General features: G+C 45.4%; 5 protein-coding genes across 6 annotated transcripts in view; 1 reads left to right on the forward strand and 4 right to left on the reverse strand.

The window, feature by feature from the left end:
- The window catches only part of LOC6506099, a 152,394-nt gene extending 141,879 nt beyond the window's left edge, over positions 1-10,515 (forward strand). The window contains exon 5 of the mRNA XM_044714740.1: positions 10,298-10,515. Coding sequence (XP_044570675.1) covers positions 10,298-10,335 — 38 coding nt within the window. The 3' untranslated portion in view covers positions 10,336-10,515. The remainder of the gene's footprint in view (positions 1-10,297) is intronic.
- On the reverse strand, positions 1,344-2,652 carry LOC6493847 (putative phosphatidate phosphatase). Its single transcript, XM_001958511.4, has one exon. The coding sequence runs from the start codon at positions 2,318-2,320 to the stop codon at positions 1,409-1,411; it is 912 nt and encodes a 303-aa protein (XP_001958547.1). The 5' UTR covers positions 2,321-2,652; the 3' UTR covers positions 1,344-1,408.
- The window catches only part of LOC6493846 (putative phosphatidate phosphatase), a 54,623-nt gene continuing 44,833 nt past the window's right edge, over positions 5,086-14,875 (reverse strand). Inside the window, exons 1-2 of one of the 2 annotated variants that reach the window (XM_032454144.2) lie at positions 7,602-7,835; positions 5,086-6,582 (exon numbers count right to left, since the gene is read on the reverse strand). In XM_032454144.2, the coding sequence (XP_032310035.1) occupies positions 5,142-6,179 (1,038 nt within the window). In that variant the 5' untranslated portion in view covers positions 6,180-6,582; positions 7,602-7,835 and the 3' untranslated portion in view covers positions 5,086-5,141. Of the gene's footprint in view, positions 6,583-7,601; positions 7,836-14,875 lie in introns of those variants that run through there. The other variant, XM_001958510.4, reaches the window with a different exon arrangement.
- Positions 8,953-10,358, reverse strand: LOC6493845 (putative phosphatidate phosphatase). The gene has a single exon (XM_001958509.4). It carries the CDS (start codon positions 9,959-9,961, stop codon positions 8,972-8,974), a length of 990 nt encoding a protein of 329 aa, XP_001958545.2. The 5' UTR covers positions 9,962-10,358; the 3' UTR covers positions 8,953-8,971.
- Positions 10,658-12,130, reverse strand: LOC6493844 (putative phosphatidate phosphatase). The gene has a single exon (XM_001958508.4). It carries the CDS (start codon positions 11,789-11,791, stop codon positions 10,784-10,786), a length of 1,008 nt encoding a protein of 335 aa, XP_001958544.1. The 5' UTR covers positions 11,792-12,130; the 3' UTR covers positions 10,658-10,783.

Here is a 14,875-nt window from a genome sequence, read left to right on the forward strand (position 1 = left end):
AGCTTTCCAGTGTGTGCGGGTCATAATTAATCATAATAAAAACAGAGTGAAGAGAAGGAAAAAGGAGCCAAGATTAGGAGGAGTAGCGAGGATAAAATAACAACAATTTCCAAGCGTTTTCTTGGCCATCAAAATAAATGAGCCAATTAAGCGGCTGCCAATGCGACCCTTGCCTCACCTGAGGGTTTTCGGAATGGGGCCGAGTACTGTGGGGCCCCGCGAAGGAGTGAGTTCAGGTGTTACGTATTATAATCCTTGGATAGCTTTGGATAGAAATTGGTTATTTTTCCCATATTTTCAATGGTTATATTTTTATTTAGACCTGAATTTCTTTGGGTAGTTTCCAATGGTTTGGGCCTCATTTGCTTTGTTGACACGTTAAATTGCCAAAAAATGTTAAGCTATTAATAGTGAAAGAGCCGCAAATGGTTGGATGTTGTCATGGGAACCCGTCACCCGAACACACGGCATTCCATTACTGCCTCTTTGGTAAACGCGCAATGTCATCCAATATTTACAATAACAAATCTATAATAGAATGCTGATAGAAATTCTAGGAACGCTGTACTTTACACGGGAATTTTTTTAAACGTATAAAAACGAAAATTCCCCTAGCTATCCAAAAGATGTCCGGATTTAGGAATATTTTAGCACTGTCTCTGAAGAGACAAATGTTTAAAAATTATTTAAAACTTACTAGCCACTAATGACATCTTTATGCGGTTAAATTTAGTTAGGAGGAAACTTAATGGTTATATTTTCACGATAAAGACATAATAAACTATGAAATGTGATAATCGAAGTTCTAAGAAAATATGTATATATAAATTATGTGGAAAATCATTATCTTTAGAGGAAAATATTTATATTATACTTCTGCCCGCTGCTTGTTTCCTTTGTACGATCGTATTCGGAAGAATAAGAGCTCAATGCACCTTAAGTGGCCTTCTGATGAGTGCATTAAGCACTATGTGATCTACATATGTATATAATATTATAATCTAGATGCCCAGTATAATTTTCCGTCTTTCTCGAAGTAAGTCGTCTTTCGTTCATCTTTTTAAATAAATTTGAAAGAGATTTACTAATTGGAATAGCATCGAAGAAGATTTTTTCCAGCTTCCTTCGGTTGGGTCTTCGACATTGATACAATTTTAAATGGAGGAATGCGCCGTTGAGTAATTTTATTTTCACTCGAATGAACACATCACATCCGAAAAGCTTAGCTTAGCACTTTCATCAATGAGATTGATATTTCTTGCTGTTTCCAAGCGCAGTCACCCCCGAATGAGATGCGCTCCACTGATGAGGGTATAATTAGCTCAATAAAACCATTTGTGAGATTACGCTGTCTAAGTTTATTGTCAACCTTATGCTACATGTGGCGAGGCTCTGGCGCAACACCTACCTAATTAGACGTCTGGCAAGTGACCAGACACAAGTCATGGTGCACCGGTTGGCCCCGGGACGCCTCCGTTTCCGTCGGACCCACCTGTGCCGTATTTGCAGGTGCATCCATGGCTATCCTTTGACTTTCCTCGAGTGCTGCCGCGCGAACAGCTAAGAAGGCTGCCGCAACCCCTAACAGAGATCCGGCCGCAACATCCGACCAGTGGTGTTTGTAGTCCATGACCCGGCTGAGGGCCACAAACCAGGCCACAACGACACAGACTAGCTGAATCACGGGCCCTAGAAGAGAGCCTGGCAACGGCCAGCGGCGCCAACGGATGTGCAGTGCCACAAAGACCAGGCCGTAAAACGCCATGGCAGAGTGTCCGCTGGGGAAGGACACCCTTAGGTCCTTAAGAACCTCCTCGCTGGCTCCCGACAGCTGGGGTTGGCAGATGTAAACCTCATGGTACTCTTGGATGACCTTGTGGGCCAAATCCGCACAGGTAGATCCATTTGCAAATACCGGCCTGCAAGCGGCGAAGAAGTGCGGACGCAGTCGGCCTATCGTGTTTTTGCCGATGCTCTTGAGAAGGTCGTTGAACACATAACCGTAGAGGAACCATCGGACCACGTTGTACACAGGCCAATAGTGACTCCAACTGCAGGCACCTTTGCTCCGGCAAAGGAAACTTTCGAGCAGGACCAAGCTGAGCAGGGGCAGGTACAATCCTAGCAGATGCAGTATCGGGGGGCTGATTGTGTTTTCATGGTACGGATACATAAGGCTCTGATCATCGCAAAAAAAGCCTCGGGTAGTCGGCGGTCCCCAGATCCTTGGAAAGTTCTCTACGATAACCAGGATCAGGCCAATCAGGGCCAGGTCCACCAGGAGGCGGACGGGCGTCGAGATCCGCAGGCTAAAACTCATTTCAAAACCTCGTTTTCCGACTCCGTGCGTTCTATTCGATGCCTTGCGGCTCACTGATCTCAAGCTCCGGTCGAAGGCGGCAATCTGAGCTCAGACTCGTCCGACTTGGATTATTAATAAACAGTTCGCATTGTTGTTTTGATTATATTAATAAACACCCGCCAAAGGGGGCCCGAGCTGACGTAGAGAGTGTTATTGGGCCGGACTCCGGAGGTATTCCCGAGTCGAAAGTCGAGTACTCTTCTTGATCCGCGGGCTGTTGTCATGCACGTGCTGGCGTCTCAATCGCAACTTAGTATGCCCCTTCGGCCCTGACTCGATCACATCAAAACACGCGAGCTGGTGTTTACCGTCTACGGATCCCGACGTGCAATCATGCCGAAGCTCAAAGATCCCAGCGAAAAGCTCTCTAAAAGCTCACAGCGCCACTAGCCTCTGGTTGGCTCTACCAATTCTACGCATTCATTCAAACGTCATTGTCTACCAAACCAAAAAGCTAACGCGGAATACATTTATTCATCGTTAATCAGCAGATACAGCTGTGAAAAAAAAAATAGCACCACCACCAGACAAAATTTTTCAATTGCCATCATAATCATATTTTTAACTTTAGGAAATCGATTTATACTTTTTTCAAAATCGAAGACCCTCAAGATAATAGAAATTAACGAAAAAACATAAGTTTTTTAGATGTTCTTAAGTTATTTAACAAAATTTATTAAAGTCTATAAAATTAAACGAAAAAAATAATAGCACCACTTTTCAAAAATGGATTTTAAATGCTAATAATGACTAATTCGTTAGAGATTCATTAGTAAACAATATTGATATATTAAAAATATATCTATATGCGTTGATTAGTATTTGGTAGCGCATCCTTTGTTGGCTAAAACAGCTGCACAACGTCTTGGCATTGAATCTACTAAGTCCTGGCAGCGTTTTTTGGGTATATTAGTCCAGGACTCCTTAATAACACCCCAAAGGCAATCGATAGTCGTTGGTTTGCTATCAGCAACTGCCTTCTTAACGTCGGACCACAGATTTTCAATTGGATTTAGATCCGGCGACTGCGCAGGCCACTCCAAAACTTGTACAGCATTGTTGAGGAACCACTCCTTTGCCTTTTTGCTTGTGTGTTTTGGGTCATTATCCTGCTGGAAGACCCAAATAAGAGGCATATCATCTTCTGCGAAGGGTAACATTACAGATTGCAAAATATCCACATAGACGTGTTGATCCATTATAGATTTTATCCAGTGTATAGGACCTACTCCATTATATGAAAAGCACGCCCATACCATGACGCAGCATCCTCCATGCTTTATAGTCTTTGTGGTGTACTGGGGCTTGTATTCTGAATTCTTCGGACGTCTGACATACGATCGGGATCCTTTACCACCATACATGACCACCTTGCTCTCATCGGACCATAAAATATTCCTCCATTGCTGGGGGGTCCAATTTTTATGCTCCTTAGCAAACTTAATACGGTTAGCAATATGCCTGGCATTTAAAAGTGGGACTTTTCTTGGGCTGCAGGCTTTCAGATTATGTTGCCTGAGATATGTGCGCACTGTTTGATCCGTTGCAGCAATATTCAGGTCCTTTTTTAGATCTGTAGCAGGCTTGAAAGGTTCCCTTTTGCTATGGCGAACCAACCTTTTGACCTCTAGAGGGGTCATAGAAGGCTTCCTACCGCGTGTTTCCTGGTTTTTCTTATAGGTTATGGCGTTCCTTATCATTTTATTTGAACATCCAACAAGTCGACCCACTTCTCGAAAGGATTTTCCATCCTTGATCAACTTTTTGATCAGGTCACGCTTTTCATCCGTGCAGTGTTTTCCACGACCCATTTGAATTTTTCTTTTTAATTGAAATAATTAAATTGAAGACAAATTTGTAAAACACGTGCTTTAAGTCGCTGAAATGTTACCATTTCTTTGTGAATTCTTTAGAGATGGAAAGTGGTGCTATTTTTATTTTCGTTTCTTTTGCGATCTTTTTTAGTAAAATATTAAAAAAAAATATTAAAACAAGAATTTGAGTAACTATAACTCTTTTTTTGTTTAGTAAGAATATCATTCTACATAAAAAAATTTTATTTGAATAAATTGGTAACATTATTACTATTTTTTTTAAAGCCCAATCGAAGTGTGATGTAGTGGTGCTATTTTTTTTTTCGCAACTGTAAGTATGGCAAAATGAATGTAAAATGTTATGACTCAAATGTAGTCCAATACTCTGTTTATGATTTTAATTGAACATTAATTTAAAAAAAATAAATAATACAAAATATTTTTTATATTTATATAACAAAAAATTAAACTATTACCTTAATTTTTGCCTGTGTGTTCTATCGAACTGGCCCCTTGATGATTCAGTACTTATTAAGTTTTCGACCGATATCCCTAGCCAAGGTAGTCAGGTAAAAAACGGTATGAAAATAAGGTGTATGAACAATTTTAGCTTGGGAATCTGGGTGAGGCATGACTTGTATGTAGGACTGAAATTTAAATTCCGAAATACACAACATAAACAAATGAAAACTCAAAAACATGTGCAATTCTTTGGCGTTCTTTATTAATTAATAAATTATTAAATGGACAAACTAAAATTAAAGCTGAATAGCCATCTCTATTCAGACAGCTTACACAATTAATTTCAAATACAGATATATGGGAACTATACAAATGAAGTGGGTGATCTCTAAGTCTAATGCTCTAAAACGAGATGAAGAAAGTAAGGATCAAGTCAGACTGCCAGACTCGCGGATATAATCTTTATTGCTAGCTTTGGAGCGTTTTGATTTTACAATGGCCACCTACACTTTCGTGCGATATTCATCTTCATTGTAGTTGCTGTCCGCCGAGTAGGGAGGTGGGGTGCTGGGACACACCTCCTCCTGCAGGGTGGCCGCTGTGTTCTCCCTCCGCAGCCCCCCACCGATAAGGCCTTCCATTCGCCCAAATGGCGTATCAAACATCCTCACAATGAAACGAACAGTGATCAAGGCACCGGCTACGCCCAGGAGAGATCCGCAGAGGACGTCGGACCAGTGGTGCCAGTTGTCCATCACACGGCTGAGAGCTGTGTACCAAGCCAGCATGATAAGCAAGAACTGCACGAAATGACGGCCAAGTTTCGATCTTCTCCAGGTAATTTTCATTTGCAGGTAGAGGGCTACGTACACCATGGCATAGAACACCAAGCTGGAGTGTCCGCTGGGAAAGCTAAGGCGCGACTGACGCACGTCCTCGACGGAGAAACCCTCGCCGGCGCACTCATAGTTCTCCACGTAGCGGTGCAAGTTGGCCGGATCCGAACATAGACTGCCATCAGTGAGCTGCGGCTGGCACACAGCCAGAAAGTGTGGCCGCAGGCGTCCAATTGTGTACTTTCCCACCTCGGTGGCGTCAAAGGTCAGCAGAAGCCCGAAGACGAAGTAGACGCCTTGGCGTCCCAGCTCCACATACCAAGTAGAGACCCGCCAGTGCAGCAGAACTTGCGTTTCCGCAATCTGGCCGGCTCGCAGATGGGAAACGTACTCCACCAAGATGAAGACGAGTAGTGGCAGCAGGCCAACGATCAGGCCGAGCATCACCGGGGTGATGGTGTTGTCCCTGAAGGGATAGGCGATGCTCTCGTCGTCGCAGAAAAAGCCGCGTCGCACCGGATCCACTGCGAACTCGTACACGCAGATGGGGATAACGAGAACAACTATGACTAGCAGCTCCAGAAGTAGCCTCTGGGTCAGACGATGGTTCGCGGCCCGCTGGCGGTCTGCCGAAGTTGCGGAGCGGGTCGAGGCCGGGGCGGGCATAGGGACGGCTACAGATTGATCTTCGTTTGCGGAGCGCATTTCGTGGATGGGTCGCTTCGGCTTTAATTAGTTAATATTCCAAATGGCCTTTATGCCTGCTGGTAATTAGCTTTTCGTTTTGTCGTTTACCCGTCGCGGTCGATTGTTTCGGGTTCGTTGTCAGTGACTGACTGAAATGGCGTTGTTCGGGTAACGTTCTTTTAATTCAACGCTCATTTGATGGGGCAGACTCTTTTGGTGTTTTCTTTTTCCGCCGAGAAGGATCCTCTCTGTGCTCTCCGCTCGCCGCTTGGAACAACCCCTTCTTCTCAAGCCCGCTATTTTCCCGCGTCAGAGCAAGTTTTATTATCTATTCTGAGACGCTTGTTATTATCCAGAAAGCTTACTACTGTCGCGGTTTCGTATTCTGCACTTATTGTTTAGATTAGACAAGAAACTGTCACTGAAAGAAAAAGCAGAACCATTATTAGATTTAACGATATAGAAAACTCGTAAATTGTCATTAGCAAAAGGGGGGCAGCTGATATGATCCAGAGACTTTCTCGCAGTGCAGCTGTTCAAACAACCTCAAGATCACTTTGATAAGATAAACTAGAGATTGAAAGATAGTCCCGAAAGCTAGAGGGCATACTTTAGTGCCAAATCAGAGCGAGTCAGCGATTTTAGATTACTGCGACAATTTTAGGGACGATTTTATGGGATAAGCGAGCTGTTTTCAATGCATTGATAAGACGTTTACATTGATAATCCGCCGGGTTAAGATATATGCTGCTACGGTGACTCACGGGTTACTCACTGAGTAATCGCCTATTGTTCTAGGGCAGCGAGCCGTCGAAAGGGAGCGCCTCTGTGAGATTTGCATTATCGGAGACCGCGTAGAGGCAGCTCTGCTTGGGTGAGCGCCACACTCGAGCATCCGCCAATCTTCCGCCCAAGAATGGACCTCATTGTGAACTTGCTACTCGCGGTCTCCGATCTGTACCACTTCCCCGGACGGGGTCTGCCGTGGTGCCTTCTGGCGCAAAGTTTAACTGTCAATTAAATAAAAACTCAAAAAATGGGACACGGAAAATGGAAAGCATTCAAAGCAGGCTCCTCACCCGCCTCAGTCTTGGCCTTCTTGTTCGCTCGCACTCATGTTCGTATTCCTATTCACAGACTTATTCATAGTGGACGTCAAATGGCACGACCTTTAATTGAATGAATAAGCGACATTTGATTGAATTAAGGCGGCCAGTCTCTGTGACTCCTCCCCGATTCCTCCCCTTACCCTCGGCATCTGCCTCCGCGATCACTGAGTATTTGAACTTTGTGCTTCAGCAAGTGGCGCTTATTCTTTTGGGTGATTATTTGATACAATTTTTAAAATAAAGCGAATAATCTCACGGATTTGCAACAGAACATAACTCGTTTCCAACATAACTAGCCCTAGAGTCAAAAAGAAGCTAGTCAAAAACTCACTTTTATGTGAACCTTAACTACCATATTACGGCCGTATATCAACACGTTTCAACATTCGACACAATCGGCACGAACACCTCCTTAAAGGTCAATAAAAATTTGGTTTGGCGACAGTTTCTTAACCAAAGGGCACTGCTAGCCGATATCATCACCCTACTCCGAGTAGCTCTGGGCCAAACCACCTGTCACCGTCCTCACAACCCGTTTGATTCCGAGACGTAACTTTTAGGCGCCACTTTCCGATCGTGACTGAACGGCAAAACAAACACCAGTCACGGCTGGCTACCGATGTAAATAAGTCGATGGAGTGGTTCTCGTATAAATCATTAGTCGGAGAGACAATGAGCGATCGGGAGAAAGATCTGACCGGGAAGAGAGCCAGAGTACGGGAGGCAAGTGGACGGTGGTCAGGGCGCTCCTTTGGGTAATCGGAGCGCACCAGAGGCAAGGCACTGACGACCGAACCAGGCGGTTTTGGTCCGCTTTGAATCAGCCCTAAATAGGAGTTTCTAAAGGGAACCCGGTAATAAAAACAGAATTGGTAAGCGGATTTTGCAGGTTGAGGTCAGAATTCCTTGGGATAATCGAGGCTGAATTCGTAGGGATTCTGGCTCCTGAATCATAGAATAGTTGGACTTTTTTTTGGCATTTGTTCTAAAAAATTTAATAAATTAAGTTTAGAAACTGAAATTAATTAATAATACTGTTTATCCGATGTTCTGTACCCATTCACGTGAAGGAGATCGTAACTGGTGGTTTGTGCCCGCGCTAATCGAAGTAGGGTGATGTTATCGGCTAACTGAATTTAAAAGCTCTCCTATCTTCGGATCGTGAGAGAAACTACTACCGACTTTTTTTTTGCTTGCAGAGATTATACAAATTTTAAAATTATTCTTTAATATAAGTAGTATTTTTACACCACACAAAAGCATAAACGGCGTAGGAGAAAGATTTTTTACATATTTTTCGAAAATGCATGAAAAATTATACGTTACATTTGTAGTTACTACAAATTTGTACCTTTTGTACTAGTGAGTACAAGTTAGGACAAGTTAGTACAAGAGGTCATCATGCTGGATAGGAATTTAATATAAGGAAGCAGAATATTCAACTTGGTGTAGGCGAACTTATGTACCATATATCAATATTTTCACTTTAATTCTATGACAAATGTTATGTTTAAATAAACAAGCAATGGTACTTGAGTAATATGTGATAACGAGGACAAAACCGAACGCTGGTCGTCTTCCATTGCATCTCCTTATTTACTTAGATATTGTTATTGACATCTACTGTGATAGTCCAAAGATAAAATGACGAAAATGCATTGGCTTAAATAATTTATTTTTGCAAATGTAAGGTACATTTATTCAGTATCCATATGTAGCTCTATTATAGTACCCTGCATAGCCGTAGATCTGTTCGTTCCTGGGCCACTGGCGCCGCTTCACTCGCACCTCAGTAAAGAGACCAGCCACCACGACGGCACTGTAGAAGGCTAGTAGCCCGCCGAGAGCAGCTCCCGCCGCCACATCTGTCAAATGGTTCTGGTAGGTTGATATGCGCTCCCAGCAGACGCCCAGAGCCAGGGATCCGCAAGCCAACTGTAGAGTGGCGCGGAGAAACCGCATCCAGGGAGCAAACATCCGGGCTTGGGCGTAGAATATGAGAAAAGCCATGGCATAGACGGTGGTGGTCACGAATCCGCTAGGAAAGGAGTGGCGCACAATAGATACTAGATCAGCGGGAGTCGCGAAATCCGTGCAGTCAAATTCCTCAACGTAGGAAGTGGAGTTGCCCCCGGCCGCCCCGACGCACTTTCCGTCGCCCTCCTCGCCCCACGTGGGTTGGCAGACGTCGAAGAAATAGGGTCGCAGTCGACCAGTGGAGTGCTTGGTCACACGGATCGTAAGTAGGGCTAGACCCAGGCCGAATAAATATACTCCCACTGTTTTGTAACACTCGCTGATGAAGCTAGGAATTCGCGCACCCACGAAGACGAAGCGCTGCTTCAGCTCTGTCGATTCCGGCACAAAGGCGGCTCTGACCATTTCGACCACGAGGATGAAGGAGGCGGGAAGGACCACCACTGCAATGGTGAGATGGACCTTGGTCAACCAAGGTTGGTGATAGGGGTACTGAAGACTCAGGTCACTGCAGTGGAAGCCCCGCTGGGTAGTGGGAAGCTTTTGAGGCAGCAGCACCAGGGCAACGCCAAAGATCCCCAGGAGGATGAGAAAGTCGATGACTAGCCGGGAGAGCAAACGCGTATTCGGATTGCCGCACATTTTGACACTAACCTGTGGGCTAGTGGAGTCGGGTTCCCTCTCCCCACGGTCAGTACTAATTTGCATATCCATTGACCAGGTCGCATTGAGCGTTGCTACTCAAACTTGTTTTTCGAACCTTTGTTTGGCTTTTCCATCTGATCTAGACGCAGGTCTTAGCCATCATCGGTTACTCAAATATGCAAAGGTCTCGATAATTTATTCCTGTTTTCTAAAGCTGGATTCCACAAAAGAAGTGGTCCGCCCAACTTGTTCTTTCTGTCTGCGGAAAGGCACCCTAACTGTAAATGTTTGCAACCTATTTGGGGCTTAAATCAAAGGCTGTCTGTAATAATAACTATTTCGCAAGTTCTTCGGAATGTGTCGACAAAACCTTCTAACCCAAGATTTTTTTCTTTCTATTTGCAGGTAAGACTTGCCTATCCTCAAGAATTGGCAGTGGCTGAATGACTGGTAGTATTCACTTTATATATGAAATATTTTTTTAAAGAGATACAACTAACATGTATCTGAAGATTTTGTGAAAGTAAAAGTAATGAATAATAAATACTCATGGACTACTACATTGAAGTGGAGATGTTTCATATCGCGGAAAGTCCAATGTCCACTCATGACTGGCATGCTATAAGTTCTGCGCCGAAGTTTTTAAGTGTTACAACTTTCGAAAATATCCGAAATATGATCTACGGAGCTGCTGCCAATCGATGTATCGCTTTCTTCTCAGTCATTTTTTCGCAAGTTTTAGGCACGTCATTAATCTCTCTGTGATAACTTTTGTGATAATACATATATTTATTTCGCTAGAATATAAACAAAAACAGGAATTTGTGCAAATCTTTGTTCCAGTGTCTACATGAGGTTCTCCAAGCTTAATTTCGCTAATCTTTATTTTGCTCAGGGCACATAGCCGTAGTTGTGATACGTTTGAGCGTACTGCGCCTGCGCCTGCGCGGGGTGCGCCGCCAAGTATGGCAGCGTTCCGAACGTGTACGCGGGTAGGGCGGGAGGCACCCCCTGGGCCGTTACCGGGGCGCCCGCAGCAGAGGATCCTGCAGCCTGGGATTTGGAGGAGCTCTTGGGCGACACCTGTGGCTTCCGCAGGGTGTTGGCCGAGTATCCGTTCTTGGCCCAACGCCTGTTGGCGAACAGATCGGTCACATACACCGCCGTGAGCCATGCGAAAACCACCCCCAGCACCGCTCCCGCCAAAACGTCGCTCCAGTGGTGATAGTAGTCAGTGATCCGGGTCAGGGAGACGTACCAGCCAAACATGACGAAAAGGAACTGCAACAAGTGCTTTAGAAGCTTGGAGACTCTTGTGCTGAGCGCCACTTGCAAGTAGATTGCCAGGTAGAGCATGGCGTACATCATCAAGCTGGCGTGACCGCTGGGGAAGGACTGGTTGAGCTGCTTAAAGGCGAAGTCCGACATGTTGGCGTTGCTGCACGTGAAGGCGTCGATGTAGCGGCCCGCGTTCTGGGCGTCCTGGCAGCCACTTCCGTCCGGCAACATGGGCTGGCACACGGCAAAGAAGTGCGGCCGGAGCCGCCCAATGCAGAGCTTCGAGAGCATCGTGGCAAAGGTGCACATGGCCAAGCCATATAGGTAGCAGAGCGCCTGTCTGTACAACTGACCCAAGCGCTGGGTCGGACGGCTGCCCGGAAGCTGCTTGAAGAGCTCGACCACGGCTATCACGGCGGTGGGCACTCCCAAAACTAACCCGATGACCAGCTCATGGCCAATGGTGCTCTCCCGCATGGGATAGCCCAGGGACTCGTCCCCGCAGAAGAAACCCCGCCGGAAGGGGCGCACCAACTTGTGCAACAGCAGGCTGGCCCCGCTAAGGGCCGCCCAGATCAGCAGGTCGCAAAACCCGCGGGCCAGCTTCGTGTACTTGGACATGCCGGATTCAGCTTCCGCGAAACAGTAGTGCCACCAACGAAGACTCGACGTGACTGCCAATCTGCGCTTCACTAGCGCAGCGAGGCTGGCGGTGAGTCGCCCAACCTGGCCGTGATTTCGGACTGGGCCCGCTCTCTCTCAGCTGCCGTTCTCTTTCTTCGCATCGCTTTGCGGCCCGCCAGTCACAACCGGGTGCGTGCTCTTCCCAGCTACGTTCCCCACTGCCCCTTAGCAGCCATGTCTTGTTATTTTTGTTGCCGTGGCTACGTCGGAGCTTCCACACTTCCTCCCGCCCCCGAACCGTATGCTTTTGTTGAATGTTTGATTTTTTTGATTAATTACAAAAAGCAATTTTTATTGTGCCCACAATCCGAGAAACCCTAGGCAATTGATAAACAAAAGCCGTTAAGCTTCGAGGTGCGTTGGGAAACGGGAGCCAGAACCTCTCCCGTTGCAGTTACCAGAAATGCAAACGCCCGAGAAGCTCATATTTCAAAAAGAAAAAATAAACATGTGGAGAGTACTCCCACCTCCGCGAACGGACAACATGTTGAGCAACTGGTTTCACGGATTGCTCATAAGCCAGGAGAAAACACTTACCAAAAGTCCAACCCAGATAAGGCTTTCCCAGAAGAGAGTCGGTGCCCCGAAGATGAAAACTGGTTTCTCGCCTGAGGTTCTCGCCTTTCGATTCAGAGTGCACTTTCTGCGCTTTCTGGGGTGCGTGTGCATAATTTTGCGGCGGGCAGCGAGTGGAACGCCACAAAAGAGGCAGCCCCTGTGGGCAGCACTCATGTGTGATAATTCGGCTTGCGGCTGCTTAATTGCTGGTTTCAAGCGCATCTTCGGCTGCAGTCATCGTTGGGAATTTTCACTTTTAGGGATTTCTCATTCAGTGACTCATCCAAATACTTTAAGGCGGCTGCGATCGGAGAGCAGGGGAGAGCGCACCTGTTCCAGCACCGCGTTGGTGACGGCGCAGCTCCTAAATTGCATTCCTCGGGGTTCCACTTGCGGGCACCATAGTGACGTCTTCTTGAGCTTAAAGCTCTGTCCCTCGGTGGGTTCTGGGGAGATCGGATGAGATCCACTCAAACTGGTTTGCTGGGGACTCTTTCCGCAGTTTATTTTTATTGCGCTGCTAATTGAAATGGCTAGCAGCCAGGGCTGGAGCGGGTCAAAGTGGGATGCGATGTGGCTCGTTAACTGGCAAAATTAACATCTAGTTTCGGCTATAATTCAGTCATTATTCTGGGAAATCGAGGGTCCATCAAATTGGTGTGAAATGTGTGCGTTTATTATCCAATTATTTAATCATTAAAATTATAAAAAGAAACGGAATTCTGATGGTCCCCCATGAAGGGTATGACAAGTTATTAAATTTTTTTTCGAGTCTAGTTTCTAAGTCATATTTAAAATAAGTCATTTTAATTATTTAAATTAAAAACAAGAAAGGAAAGCTAACTTCGGGCGGAGCCGAAGTTTATATACCCTTGCAGTTCAGTCGCAGTCCGATAGGTGGCGCCACGCATCTATATTATTAGATATACAGCGGATCGTATATAGTCGGCCGATCCTTATGAAATTTGGCATATCGAATTATTTTGACCAAAGAAGCATACATTGAAAATCCCATCCTTCTAACTTGAAAAACAACGAAGTTATGCCATTTCCGATCAATCAGTTATATGGCAGCTATAGGATATAGTCGACCGATCTTTATGAAATTTGGCAGATCGTATAAGTTGGACCAAATAAGAATCCATAGAAAGTCCCAACCTTCTAACTTGAAAAACAACGAAGTTATGCCATTTCCGATCAATCAGTTATATGGCAGCTATAGGATATAGTCGACCGATCCCGGCCGTTCCGACTTATGTACTACCTGCAAAGGAAAGAAGGGTGTGTGCAAAGTTTCAACTCGATAGCTTTAAAACTGAGAGACTAGTTTGCGTAGAAACAGACAGACAGACGGACAGACAGACAGACGGACAGACAGACAGACAGACAGACGGACAGACGGACAGACGGACATGCTTATATCGACTCAGGAGGTGATCCTGATCAAGAATATATATACTTTATAGGGTCGGAGATGTCTCCTTCACTGCGTTGCACACTTTTGACCAAAATTATAATACCCTCTGCAAGGGTATAATAATACCTTCCAGTAGTAGGTATTGCATTTAGAAAGGTAATTCCAAACAACTAGTTTCAAATATTTGTATTTCAACACACTTTGCACATTTAACCATAGCAATGGATATATTTGTTTTGCGTGAAGATTGATTTTTTTAAATATGTTTACGATTTTGTAGAAACGCAAGAAAAACAGGCAGTGACTTTAAATTTTCCCGGGTAAGGGTATGGCTTAATTTCTTAAAACTTGACCAATATGATAACTGCAAGGCTGCGAGTACTTGAGTTTTCGTAGGTCCTCTTTTGGGAACTAAGTTGGTGTTTAAAGCTTTATGGGTTTGGGTACATTGCACGTGCAGGAAATTAAAATCAATTCAAGTCGATCAGAGTTTAATTGCTCGCATCGTTGATAGGTCCAAAGACCTTGGGGCTTTGCACTAATCCCCTCGTAAATGGCCGGCTCTGGTTGTTAACCCTGCCACCAGCCCAGTTATCTAAAGCCAGAGGGATCCACTCACTCACGCCCCCCATTCTATGCACCTGATTGTGGCTAAATGCGCGCACCCCACTCCCCCCAGGGAGTTCAGAGAGTGTCCCCATTGAATAATGTTGGCAACGGAATATAGCTGCAACGCAAACACATACCCCCGCTAGTCACTGTCAATGCCAACTACTACGCCAGGGGCACTTTACAAACTTTGGAACTGGGATCGTCACCGAATCGGATCGCCAGTAGCTCCTCCTTTGCATACTGCGTCGCAATTGCAACCGAGTCGCTATCTCGTCGGAAGCGATATCAGCCCCACGCCCCACCTGGTTTATTGGGGTATACACCTTGCCTTATCAGCCTGCCTCTGGCAGGGGACTGGGACCGGGAAATGGGGAATCAAGATCAGCAAAAGCAAAGTAACAAGTGAAACACTTCGAAATCTTTTGTCTCAGCAT

Source organism: Drosophila ananassae, chromosome 2R, assembly GCF_017639315.1.
Source record: "Drosophila ananassae strain 14024-0371.13 chromosome 2R, ASM1763931v2, whole genome shotgun sequence".
NCBI lineage: Eukaryota > Metazoa > Arthropoda > Insecta > Diptera > Drosophilidae > Drosophila > Drosophila ananassae.